This window comes from Octopus sinensis, linkage group LG9 (assembly GCF_006345805.1).
Source record: "Octopus sinensis linkage group LG9, ASM634580v1, whole genome shotgun sequence".
NCBI classification, from domain to species: Eukaryota; Metazoa; Mollusca; class Cephalopoda; order Octopoda; family Octopodidae; genus Octopus; species Octopus sinensis.
In genome coordinates this window covers 72,388,053-72,403,064 of record NC_043005.1, presented here as the reverse complement: position 1 = coordinate 72,403,064, position 15,012 = coordinate 72,388,053, and the positions used below count along the sequence as shown (strand labels likewise).

General features: G+C 33.0%; 1 protein-coding gene across 1 annotated transcript in view; it reads right to left on the bottom strand.

Annotated features, from left to right (window-relative positions):
- The window catches only part of LOC115215610 (tolloid-like protein 2), a 441,621-nt gene that overhangs the window by 297,407 nt on the left and 129,202 nt on the right, over nt 1–15,012 (bottom strand). The window contains exons 3-4 of the mRNA XM_029784834.2: nt 9,190–9,373; nt 1,824–2,011 (exon numbers count right to left, since the gene is read on the bottom strand). Of these exons, the coding sequence (XP_029640694.2) occupies nt 1,824–2,011; nt 9,190–9,260 (259 nt within the window). The 5' untranslated portion in view covers nt 9,261–9,373. The remainder of the gene's footprint in view (nt 1–1,823; nt 2,012–9,189; nt 9,374–15,012) is intronic.

The window sequence follows — 15,012 nt, the reverse complement described above, 5'->3', positions numbered from 1 at the left end:
AGTGTAAATTCTTTATTTATTAAAATTATTTCCTCTTCCAAGAGGACGAGTCCTAATTACCAAATGGCAATTTATATTGACCATTCTGAGTTATTTCTCTGAGCTCATTTTTGTTTAAATTGTACAAATCACCTGAGCCATAAATGTCTTAACTTCACCATTTCATTGTTTCAGTCATTAGACTGTGGCCATGCTGGGGCACTGCCTTGAAGAATTGTCTTTTTCTTTTAGCCAAATGACTAAATTGATTCCAGAGCTTATCATCTTAAGTCTCTGATACTTATTCTATTGATTACATTTGGGGATGTAAACACCCAAACACCAATTGTCAAACGGTGGTGGGAGACAAACATAGGCACAAAGACACACACACACACACACACAAAAGCACGCACACAAACATGCACAAGCACATGCACACACGACAAGCTACTTTCAGTTTCTCTCTACTGAATCCACTCAGAAGGCTTTGGTCAGCCTGAGGTTATATCAGAAGACACTTGTCCAAAGGACCACGCAGTGGGACTGAGCCCAGAATCACATGGTTCAGAAGCAGATTTCTTACCACACAGTCACACCAGTGATCTCCCTTTTTTGTAGGAATCTAAGTTCTTTGGCCACTAGAGATAAGGTTGGACAATAGTCATTCTGCTGCAGCCCATTAAAACTAAAACACATATCCACAATTGTCCTCTTATTTCCAGACAATAAACTTGCCTTTTCCTTTAATGGCATATCAACTTTGAAGAATTCTTGATATTTCAGACTATCTCCCCTTCTCATTAAGCAAGCTTTAAATATCATTTGGAAATTATGATACACGCTCTAAAAGTAGATATAAACTTAATAAATCAAGAATTTGTTTTATGGTATTTGATATAATTATATTTGTCTATGTTCTTCATATACATGCCACAGGCCATTCTGAGTTATTTCTTTTTTGGGCATTTTTGTTTAAATTATGCAAAATTTCCAGACATTTGTACATTACTGCATATACTTTATACACACTTTTGACAAGTTGTGGTATACAATAATTTCCTTATTATTATTATTATTATTATTATTATCATTATTATTATTATTATTATTATTATAAAATACTCAATAATTATATATACTTTAATAGCAAGAATTTCTTTTTACTTCGTGTTTTTTTTTGTTCCTTATTCCGCAGGACTTGTAAGGTCAAATGTCAATTAACCAGTTTGCAGAGTGTGTAAGTGACCAAGATCACAACACTGCCACTGAAATGGTCCAATGCAGGATTCAAAGCCAACAGTTTCGAGGGGAGGGAAGAACTTGACTGACATTTTATTTCATTCACCCTGAAGAAATGAAAGACATGGTTAATCATGATGGGTTTTGAAACTAGAACATACTAACAATTCCGCAGCTCAACACCTTTTTCTTTACGTTTACCTTGATCTATTTAACACTCACATGACGAACATAGACACAGACACAAAGATATATTCAATATTCTAACACAAAGGCGGTGAGCTGGCAGAAATGTTAGCACGCCGGGCGAAATGCGTAGCCATATTTCATCTGCTGTTACGTTCTGGGTTCAAATTCCGACGAGGTCGACTTTGCCTCTCATCTTTTTGGGGTTGATAAATTAAGTACCAGTTACGCACTGGGGTCTATATAATCGACTTAATCCGTTTGTCTGTCCTTGTTTGTCCCCTCTGTGTTTAGCCCCTTGTGGATAGTAAAGAAATATATATTCAATATTCTTCCACAGAGATTTCATCTACTGAATTCCACACGAAAATTGTAAATATTTTCAAAAGATAAATTTGATAATGTTTTATACATACCAGTGATGAATTCATAGCGTGCCAGAAATCCTCTACCTCGAACAGCCCCATGAGTGTTCAGAATGAGTACTAAGCGTGGGTTTTCGCTGGTTAGCTCTGGAGGTAACAGCTCTCCACAGAACTTATCATGATATTTCTTGGACCTTATTTGTCCCTTGAGGTTCACCGCCAAGTAACCAAGCATACAACTGTAAAAGAAGTAAATAAAAACATGAACTAATATACAACTAATATATTTAATTCCTGTTATAGATATTTCTTGGCTTCTTTCTAATAACTATTACAATAATGGAATAATAATGTAATTATGTATTGTCTTATACTAAAGGCAATGACTAAAGACAATGACTAAAGACAATGTGCGATTGAATGATGGAGAATAAGAGTTATATTTAGTTGCTGGTATAAGACATTTGTTCCCAATGACTCCCCCACCTTTCTCTCTCACTCACTCTCTTAATATATATATGTGTGTGTGTGTGTGTTTGTGTACATGCATGTGTACGTATTTATATAAGTATATGGCAATTTAACCTTGTTATTAAATTTCTATGACAATTTTAGCTGCAGGCATTTCTAAGAATTCACAGATAATGGAACCATAGTTCAATATGGTGCTCTTTAGAGTATTGCTCAATGAAAAAAGTACAGAGCCAACATTGAAGTAAAGATTCTTAACCCCTGCTTCAATACAATATACAATATATATATATATATGGCGTTAGGAAGGGCATCCTGGCATTAGGAAGGGCATCTTTAGCGTTAGGAATGGCATCCTGGCATTAGGAAGTGCATCCTGGCGTTAGGAAGGACATTGGCATTAGGAAGGGCATCCAGTTTTAGAAACTCTGCCAGATCAAGATTGGATCCTGGTGCAGCCATCTGGTTCACCAGCCCTCAGTCAAAATCGTCCAACCCATGCTAGCATGGAAAGCGGACGTTAAACGATGATGATGATATATATATATATATATATATATATGCACACACATATTCATATGTAAAGGTTGGGTTGTAATCATCACCTGTTGACAAAGGATTCTCTCTGATGTATCTTGGTTATTTTTCACCATCTCATACCGAGTCTTCTTTGGTCTCCTTCTTATACAGGTACCATTCAATTTGATTACTTAGCATTTGCCTATGCAGCTGCAATTGTCCATTCGCATCTCATGGCCATACTCACACTGTTTCTTCTCTTCCACACTACATTCGATATCTTTTTGTCATTCATGCACACAAACATGATACATCCATTGAAGCATACTTGCTTCATGTCTTATTAGCCTTTGCCAGTTCTTTGCATTCAAAGCCCACATCTCATTACCCAAACAGTAATGCACTTTGCACACAAGCATTGTACAAGCTGCTCTTCACTAGGATAGAGAAGGCCTTTGTAGCCAGTGGAGGTAATTATTTCAACACTTTCTCCATCCCAAGCTTATTCTGGTTACCACACTTTCAGAACGCCTGCCTCTAATATTAATTACGTTACCCAGGTAACAAGACAGACACATACTCCTCACCCATTTTAAATTAGGCTACCAAGGTCACAAGAAATTTCAATCATGTTTAAAGAACCATTTTGACATGGAGAAATTAATGTTAAATGAATAAATAGGTGTGAGAGTGTGAATATGCAGGCTCTGTGCATGTGTGTGTGTGTGTGTGTGTGTGCGTGTTATAAATATGAGCCACCCAAAGACAATTTCAAAATTACACTGATCTAAGCAGACAAATACATAACAAAGCAAAGAGTTACAGAAATAAAAGAATTCATTTGCACAGATTAACTGCTATTTAAGGTTCAATGTAGAACAGAAATAATTCTTTACGACAGGCTTCTTCCAATATAATTTACCATCAATGCTCTGCATCACATTAACTGATTAACAGGAAATTTTAGAAATATACTACGTAGCAGAAATTGATTAAGAATATCAAAGGAAAAACACCAAGATTTAAAAAAATAAATCAAAAGCATATGGAAGGATCTGGAAAGAAATAATGATGAATGAATTTGTTACATATATAATTACACAATTAATTTGTTTGTTGTATCTGTTTCAAAAGCATCATGATTTTGATGTAAGGTAAAAGAAAACAGCAAACAGTGAATATCATGCCTCTCCAAAATGCATTGATGATATTAATAAAAATTGATAGCAAAACCAACATCCTTAAAATTTATCTCTACATTAGGTTAAATCATATCTATAAGCTACAGTATCACTAGCACTGGTTGTTCATATGCAGAAGATTAATGCTTTTAGCACCAACCCACCAGTTAAGTGTCTAATTGAAAATGTTTAAAATTAGACTCAAATCTTTAACAAAAATCTCATTGTTACATAAAAGATATGACATCTCTGTAAGTAAACATATATCTTTTAAAAGTTAAAAGTTAGTTATTTCACTAAGTATCTTGTAATTCTTGTTTATTTTCAAATATAAAATTCAAAGGTGACATTCCCCAGTGCAACAGACATGTTACACTGGAGCTATGATCTCAATGTGGAAAAATTGTGGCTTGACCAGGAAAGACTCATCTCTGGGCAATGTTTCAGAAGAATATCATTTTGGGCAATAGTATTTGTAAACATACTGATATGTCCTGTATTACAATGAATTTCGTAGTCTGTGTGATTGGCCCAAACAGCACACCTCAGTGACTGACACTACTTACTGAGTCTGTCCACTATTTATTAGTAGTGGACCAGCCCACTTCTCATCTGGGGGTGACTGCTACAACACCCCACTGCTTTGAGATAGTTTTTTTTTCTTTCAACACATTATATTTTCTTTCTTTTTTTTCATTTCTTTTTCTTCTAACCAGAATTACTTTTCTCTTCTTATTTAAATTTTTTCTTGATCTACACAGAATTATTCTTATTTTTTTCAAAATGCCACAGGTAGTACCAGTCTACACTATTTACTTGTAGTGCTTCTACATGTAGCAACCTGACTTAAATCCTTCGCATGGACATATTATTATTTTTGTTCCACACAGAACTATATTTTTTTTCCTTCAAAATGCCACAGGTAGTGCCAGTCTACATTGTTTACTGGTAGTGCTACTACATATAGCAACCTGACTTAAGTACTTTGAACAGACTTATATTACTTTTCCCTGTGTGTAGTTCAGTTCTGTGTAAGAGTTCAAGTTTTATCAGACAGTTTTTCTCCAGAATCTTTTTTTTATATATTTTCCACTCTGTGTAGTTCAATTCCGTGTTAGAGTTCCAATTTTATCAGGCATTTTTTCCTTCAAAATCTTTTTCATATATTCACTGTGTGAAGTTCAATTCTGTGTTAGAGTTCCAATTTTATCAGGCATTTTCTCTTCAGATTTTTTAAAATATATTTTCAACTGTGTGTATATTACTTCTCACTGTGTGAAGTTCAATTCTGTGTAAGAGTTCCAGTTTTATCAGATATTTTTTTCTTCAGAATATTGTTTTTTATATATTTTTCACTGTGTACATTTTCAACATTTTCCCACTGCATGAGCTCTGAATCTTCATTGCCACTGATATGTCTTGCATTATAATGATCTATTTCATTGTCTGCATGACTGGCCTGAACAGTGTACCTCACTGACTGACACTACTTACTGAGTCTGTCCACTATTTATTGGTTGTGGACCAGCCCACTTCTCACCTGGGGGTATCCACCACAACACATATTTTTGCTGGAAACAATTGCAAGACAAATTCTTCAAGCTGAGCCAACTGGTAAAAGATTAGAGGTAGAACAAGAATAAAATGGTTGAATGATATCTATAGCTTCAGTTGGTCACTCTTGGGAATCCAGATGGAAAATGTAATGACAGTTGCTTCTGATAGCACCGAATGGAAGAGGTTCCTGAGGACTCTGTCTCAATGATCCTCTTAGGAATAGTGGGTAGGGAAAATGGGTAGAAATGGATGGAGAGAGAGCACACAGGCAGTATATTCTTATTAGAAAAGGCTAATTTCTAAGTGGTAATTTTAGAAGAACTTGAAGGTTAACAACAATATATTTACAGATGCGAAACCTTTATAATAACAGTACAGTCACATTATGCAATAAATTTTGAATGAGATTCCAAGTCACCTGACTGTGTCTTTATCCAGCTTATTGTTAGAGACATAGTTTTACAAAGGTTAATAATCTTTCTTTTGATACATTTATATTAAGTTTCTTTCAACAAAATTGTCAACACAACTTGATAATTTTTTTTATTATTTATGAGACAAGGTGAGTTTTGACATCATGGTCATGGCACTTCTTCAAAGATGGTATAAATAATGACTTTCATTAATGAGATTTATCAACAGTTAATCTTTTCCTGAACCTTAGTTGTTTTTGTTGTTGTTGATCAACTTTATGTCAGCGTTATGATCATAAGCATTCCATCCATAAGCATCTCAATTTTTCCAGACATAATTAATCTCATATGACATTATCCATTACATCATTCCTTTTCTTTTCATGATGATACTTATGATTTGAGAGAGATTTGACTGCTCTTTCAAACATGTTCAGAGATCCCATACTGGCTCACACCTTGGCTTGATAGTAGTCCATATGGTAGGTGCTTAAACTAGGTTTCTGACATATAAGTAGACATGTAAAGTAGATATCAATTTAGATATGATACTGGAAAGACACAAGAATAAAGACGGTCTTAGACCAGTTCTGGACAAACTGCCAAACTGTTGAACTTTCTAAATTGTATGCTTCACAAAGTATGATCTTGAACTTCTTTTTTGCGCTGTCTGACAATGAGCTATGTTTCATGTGGCTGGTTTCTCAAAAATGGTTGCTCATACCAGTTCTAACCAAAGCAACATACACACTAACTTCTTTTCAGGAAACTAATTTTCTTTTTCCTTTCTTGGTGATGTATATTTCTTGGATTCTGGCTTGTTTCTTTATAGTTTTAATTAATTTTCTTATTAATCACAATCACATTCATAAATTTTGATATTTTCTCTCCTTAAGGCTTCACTTCAAGAATTATCGTTTTTATTCCTCATAGTACCATTTCGATAGGAAATTTTAAAGAACATTAAATTGTAATAATAAAATACTTGAATCAACATGGTTCTCTTCCAGACAAATAGCAAATATTATTTTTTTATAATTTGTTAAGAACAAAAAATAAAAATAAAATGAAACACATTCAAAATAAAAAGGTGAAGATGCAACAATACTAAAATGGCTGTCATACAATAACAAGTTCAGTATCTCATTACAAGTTCAAATATACTCATCAATATAACCCAGGTTCAAATATAACTGAATATACCCATCATGACAACCTGGCTGATAAGGCTACACCATGCACATGCATCACAACAATATGTGTGCGATGTAGTGACTTCATACCATGATAAACAGTGCAGGACCTTGCAAGTAGCTAGGACAACTGACAAGCAAATATGTGGTACCAAGCAGAATATTTGCTGTAGCCCATCTTTTACACTTAGAATAAATATGTACATGATAACACTTCCAGATTTGCCAATTGTAGATAATGCATGACAAAATGTAACATATCTGACTCAAAATATTTGGAGAAAAACCCAAGAGAAAAGGCCAAAACAGGAGGGTGTGAACCTTTAAAGTAAAGTACTTGTGGTGGAAGATAACCTTATCCAAATGAAGATTATCTTTAAAACAAAATGAATTGGAGAAACTCTTTAACCTGCATTAAATAGCAGTTAAACTGTCCTGAAACTATACCTAACCATCTTAGAAAAGGATACATTGGTTATATAGTCCAGGACTGGGGGAATTATTTCTTAAAATAACATATGATGTTTATGGCTTGAATGCCTTCGATCATAAGTTTGCTTGGTCTTGGCTAGTTTAGAACTAAACAATAACAATAGCATCAACATTGTTGAAACTGAAATTATGCACCAGCCATATGGATTATTAAGGTTTGTGCACAGATTAACTTTTATCTTACTATGAGAAATCATTATTCATACCATTAACTGTTTTATAATTCTTATCTAGTTCAGTTTATACGATCTTAAAAGCAGCTGGAAACAAGATAACAGATGAAATCAATTTTGACTGACAGCAAAGTTGCTGATTGAGATTAACATATTGTTACAGCGAACTTATTGTTTTCACCTTTTATAATGATTTTCCATTGATGATATTGCAGCTAAGATTTAGACGGTAGATTCCACTAGAATAATGTTTAGTTCCAAATTTTATCAGTCGAATATAGATTGATATAAGAACTTATAAATGTCAATAATGATCTCACAGAAGACTGTAAAGCTATTTAATCCATTGATTTCGAATTGTTTGATTTGCATTTTAAACACCAGCTGGCTATGATTTGAGCTTGAATAAAAAATTTTTAAAAATAAAATAACAGGTAAAAATGATCAAAACACAAAAGCTAATGCTTATAGGATTTATGATCCCAAAACATAAATTTATCTCAATTTAAAGTTTACATTTTTTATTTTTTCATTATTTGTTTCCAGCTTATGAGTTTAAATCAAATATTTCTCTTAGTTGATCATTTAAAAAATTTTTTTTAGCTCTATACAGATAATGATTGTTTTTCTTCTTGTAATTCAAACACACAAGACCACTAATTTACAAAAGAGACAAATCAGCTGGTACGTTGTTCATGACTTTCACAAGGGTTATTAGCTGAAGAAATGAAGTAACTATAATTATATACAGCTATAATCTTCTTTGAAACTATCTTTTGTTTTTGGCTCCAAGCAAATGTAAATTTCATATTTAAATGCACAAAACCATTAATTTACAAGAAAGAACAATCAGAAGGTGTGATGTTCATAACTTTATCAAGGGTTATTAGTTGCAGATATGAACAGACTTTGAGCTACCCTGTATCTAATGGATATATATTTTTTATTTTTCTGAGATATTTTTCTATATCTGGATTATTAAATTTCTACTTTTTTTCCATAAATATAAATTTTTAAAATATATATTTTTTACTTCATTTTTATACTCGCATTGCTTAATTTAAGTTAACTGAAATAATTTAATAATTTACTTGTTAAAAATTAGCAAAAGGTACGGTTTTGATTTATTTTCCCGTTTCACTGGGAAACAGAAAAGGAGAGGAGGAGGAAAATGAAACACATGCATGCACACAGTATTTTATAATATTAGAAACTGTAGATAAGAAATGAATTTTAACCAATTAATCATTATTTTAAATAATATCTAAGGGTTACAAACTTTTTGTTTGGCTGCTGATACTGAAAACAGAGCTCAAAGCTAGCCAGATAGATTAATTGAAACATATTTTGTACAAATGGCAAGATGAATGTCAAAGGCTCATGCACCAATGCCTGAAGCTACAAAGATTTATACTTACTATGGCATAGAACCAGGAATGTCAAAGTCCATAAATTTAATGCGAGCCTTTTCTAAGTTTTGTTTATCCATCAAACCATCAATATAATAATGGCAGGTCACATTTGCTGGAACGTTGCTATGGTAACCTGGAGAGGATATAGTACCATTTGATTCCTTTGAACTTACAACTCGAACGTCACATTCTGAAAATAGAATGAAAATAAAATTTGAAAATTTGAAAATTTGCGACATAAAAGAGCAAACACAATATTTCTTTTATTTTACATAAAACATACATGTTTACTTGGAAAATATCTTGTTCATGCGAAATATTTCAACAAAACATTTTTGGGAGTAAATATTATTTGCCAACATAACATGGCAGTCCTGGTTTAGGATGAATATTGTTGTAATTTAGCTGCAGGAGACATCGACTCCAGGGGCTAAATTACAGCAACATTCATCCTGAATTAAGACTACCATGATATGTGGGCAAATAATCTTTACTGAAATGTACTATTTGCTGAATATCTCTTGTTGTGAGATTTACAAATAGTAATTTTCTAAAAAAGTTTTTATTATCAAATAAGTGACCCCATTTGTAAATATTATTATGAATTCATATGTATATCTTCATTGAGAATCAACCAATGGCAACAAGAACAAGAACTGAAAGAGCATTAACAAGAGAAATGATAGTTATTTTCTTCATGTCAGAAGAACTTAAGATGATTGCTTAATCAACATTTGAGCAACATCGACAAAAAAAAAAAAAAACAAATGACACCATAAAAAAAAACTATAGATTCAAAATAAAACAAATTTCTCATCTTAAATTAGTGTCTATTGTGGTGGCATGTCCCTATAAATTGTTCATCCATAATGAGAACAAGGAAAGGAAATTTGTAATAAAATACAAGATTGGCTTCAAAGATTACTTACAATAATAATTAATTACAAGCAAAGCATTCTTGTACTTTTACTGATATAGTTTAAGAATCAATGGAACACCAATGGCTTTTTTGCAAATAAGACATCGATATGCTCATTAAATATTCATAGCTTCATCAACATAATATATATTTTGTCATCTATTTTCTATGTAGTTTTCAGAGAGGTGAATCTGACCTACAATTGTTTACCTGTTCTTTTTACCCTTTTAACTAATCCCTAGATATACTCATTCCAATTACTTCATGTTTTCATCTGAATGCCTCAATGAAAATCAATATCTATTATATAAAATCCGTTTTCTGTGTGTGTGTCTTCTAGGATCTTGGGCATCCTCCATCCGATTGCGCTCAAATTTGATATGTAGCTACCGACGGTATCAGGGCATGTATAAGTCTTGAAAAAGTTACAAAATCGATTCCATGTGAGAATGCAATCGATAAAGCCGTTGGAACGTACATTTGTACGTGCAAGTACATCAGCTGTTGTGTACTGTTTAAACCATGCTTGTGTTCTCCCAGTCAACAGCCTTATCATTACTGGTACTTTAAACTCTTCGGTTGCATATTTGTGTGGATAAAATTGTATTTCTTTGGAATAGAAAAAAGTCTATCCTTATTTCTTCTTTTGCTGGTGTCTCAAATTTAGGTTAAATCAGTGTTTCTCAAAGGGGAGGCCTATGGGACGGTTGGACAAGTTGTTTTCAGAAAATTTGGTTTAAATGTTTGACAACTCAGCACCATCCATTGGACGGGGGGTGCTTTGCTTGTATATCATATAGAAGGAAGACTCAAGCTAATGAAGGAACCTCTACATGGTTGCTCAACATGCTAGACATAACTACCAAATCTCTCTCATATTTCACTATACAAAATTTTAAAAAATGAAGGCTACACTTGATAATATAGGAATGGATGAACAAAAAATATGTGATAATTCTTGCAATCATAGAATTGCTTGATTAAGGTTGACCTGGATTTAAACAACACCATCAAGAATAACAATAATGAAGTCTTTGTTTCTTGTACTTAGAAATCTATGTTAATATTGCAGCATGGAAGGTGTTTATAAACCATTTAAGAAACATACAAAAACCGTTAGATTCATTTCAACATTTAAATTTAATTTGTCAAAATATTTTCGTCACTTTGAGACCTCGACTTGTTCATTGGCAAAATTGTTTTCATTCCAGCACATGATCTCAGATCAGGTCACTTGCTATGCCAGTACATCTCTGTAATATATTAATATTCTTTAGCTTTACAAACTGATCTTTCAGCATCTCAGTTTTGCTTTTATATATGTTGCTTCAAAACTATTCATCTTCAATGCAGAATTTCTTAGTTTTACCTTATTCTTGAAAGTTAATATTTAACCCTTTTGAGACCAATTCACCTGAAACCACTTTGGTTCTATGATACAAAATTCCTGTTTCAAAAGTGATTATTTGAATCACATCTATCTGAAAAAATGCTCTGTTAGCTAGAAACTTTAAGTCATGGAAAAAATTCATATTTATTTGTATTATAATAAACATATTCATAGGCGTAGGAGTGGCTGTGTAGTAAGTAGCTTGTTTACCAGCACATGGTTCTGGGTTCAGTCCTACTGCGTCACACCTTGGGCAAGTGTCTTCTACTATAGCCTCAGGCCAACCAAAGGTTTATGAGTGGATTTGGTAGATGGAAACTGAATGAAGCCCATTGTGTGTGTGTGTGTGTGTGTGTGTATGTTTGTGTGTCTGTGTTTGTCCCCACAACATTGCTTGACAACTGATGCTGGTGAATTTACATCCCCGTAACTTAGCAGTTCGGCAAAAGAGACCAATAGAATAAGTACTAGGCTTACAAAGAATAAGTCCTGGGGTCGATTTGCTCAACTAAAGGTGGTGCTCCAGCATGGCCACAGTCAAATGACTGAAACAAGTAACAATAGTAAAAGAGTAAAAGAGTATACCACATAAAAAAAAACTCAATACCAACATTCTTGTACATAAAATTGCTTGCTAATATTTAAAATACACTGTAGCCCTTTTGATACCAACCAAATGCAGAAATTTACAGTCTGCTGGATAATTATTATTATTATTATTATTATTATTGTTATCATTACCATTATTATTATTATTATCATCATTATTATTGTTATCATTACCATTATTATTATATTATTATTATTACCATTATTATTATTATTATCATCATTATTATTGTTATCATTACCATTATTATTATTATTATTATTATTATTATTATTATCATTATTATTATTTAATGAATAAATGATTGGTGAATAATTACTAAAAACATCAAACAGCTGTATGGTCCAGATGCTTCTTCACACTCTTTTCAATCATGTGAAACTATTTCAATATTATTATTATCATTATTATCATTATTATTATCATCATTATTATTATCATCATCATTATTATTATTATTATTATCATTATTATCATTATTATTATCATCATCATTATTATCATTATTATCATTATTATTATTATTATTATTATTATTATTATTATATTATTATTATTATTATATCTTATTGCCTATCCTGTATTTTTGCTTTACTAATAATGTTTTAATGACCAACTGACTAAAAATAATCAAAACATTTAACGGCAAATCCATTTCACTACAGTTCAAGATTCACCGTTTTATTGATTTCATTGATTAAAAACAATGCAAAACTAATTTCATTATCTATTCTTTTACTTATTTATTTTGATTTTTCATAGCAACTTCATTACGGATTATTAAAAGTACGCAGTGTTTCTCCTAGCAATTGCTAGGAAGATGCATGTGACATAGCATAGTTTGAGTCCTTGATGGTTTAATAAGTAATCCAGCAATCACACTCTCATAGTAATAAAATCATTTGTTTTCCCAGAGGTATTCTTTTATTCTTTTATACTTGTTTCAGTTATTTGACTGCAGCCATGCTGGAGCACCGCTTTTAGTCAAGCAAATCGACCCCAGGTTTTATTCTTTTGTAAGCTTAGTACTTATTCTATCTGATGCTTTTGCTGAACTGCTAAGTTGCAGTGACGTTAATATACCAGCATCGATTGTCAAACAATAGTGGGGGAACAAACACAGACACACAGACACACACACACATACATATACAATGGGCTTCTTTCAGTTTCCATCTACCAAATCCACTCACAGGGCTTTAGTCAGCTCAAGGCTATATAGTAGAAGACACTTGCCCAAGGTACCATGCAGTGGGACTGAACCTGGAACCATGTGGTTGGTAAGCAAGCTACTTACCACACAACCACTCCTGGTATGTAATTTTTCACTCTTTTACTTCTTCAGTGATTAAAATCTTTGCCATGCTGGGGCACTGCCTTGAACGGTTTAGTTCAGGCTTGACCAACTCAAATTATATTGCAGGCCACTTCAGTCACAGAAAGTTTTTTTGAGGGCTGCTTGTATATTGACAGAATTGAAAGCATTTTGCTTTCTCAAGCTATTATTAGGTTGAGGAAAATGTTCGAACGCCCTGCTAAAATAATGATTTGTTATGCAAAATTTTTTCAAAACCAACAATAACTGTATAAGAAAGCATTATTTTAGCACAGAACACAAACTTTTTCTTCAATCTAATATTACAATAGTGAATGAATGATCGTGGATTCACCATGAAATATTATCGCTGCAAAAACAATAGTATCTTTCTTTTTTACTTTACATTACAATCTTTAATTTTTGATAAAATCTTTAAAATGTTTGTTCAAATAAACCTATTTTAAGCAAGTATCAAGTGGACCACAAGATAAAAATCAGTGGGTTGCATGCGGCTTGTGGGCCTCGGGTTGGCCAGCCCTGGTTTAACTGAACAAATTGTCTGTAATAAGTCAGATACTTATTATGTCAATCTCTTTTGCTAAACCACTAATTTACGAGGGTGTAAACAAACCAACACCAGTTGTCAAGCTGTGTGGGGACAGGAGAAGTGTCTTTTGCTATAGCTCTGGGCTGACTAAAGCCTTGTTAGTGGATTTTGTTGACTGAAACTGAAAAAAAACCCATCTTACGTGTGTGTGTGTCTTTATATTTGTCCCTGCTAAACAACTAGTATTGGTTTATTTATGTCATTCGAGCCTAGTGGTTCTGCAAAAGATACTGATAGAATAAGTACCAGGTTTTAGAATAACAAGTACTGGGTTTATTTGTTTAACTAAACCCTTCAAGGGCTGCAGTCCTATGACTGAAACAAGCAGAAGTAAAAAAAAAAAGGTATAAGGACATGTGTGTGTGTGTGTGTATTGTACAATACAAACAAGGTGATATTTATTTTAACATAACATTGCTGTTAGAACAGCAGAAATAACAGATAAATTACCCTTGCAAGGGTTACTTGTTTGTATGGCCCAATACACATTTGAATGCTTTTAATAAAAACAAGTGTAAATTTGCTTGTGTGTGTGTGTATGTGTGCATGTAAGTGTGTAAGTTTGTGTTCATCCCCTGTCACCACCTGGCTACCAATGTCAGTTTGTTTACGTACCCCCATAACTTAACAGCTTGGCAAGAAAGATTGACAGAATAAATACCAGACTTCAAAAAATATTTAAAGGATCAATTTGTTGGTCTAAGCCACCAAGTTGGTGCCCCAGCATGGCTGCTGCCATCCATTGACTGAAACAAGTATAAGATAATACATGTGACGAAAGCACATGTTTCTTGGTAGTCCCTAGGGCTGTGGCATTGATATCTACTTCAATATCTGCCTTTTCACCTTCAATATTCTTTCTATCTACTGTTCATGTTTAGGCTGATTGCAACCATGATAAAAATGTGGCCCATGAGATTAAATATGCATAAGCTTTGAATAAGAGACTTCATCCATCACATTCACTGCCTCTCAGGTACCTTTA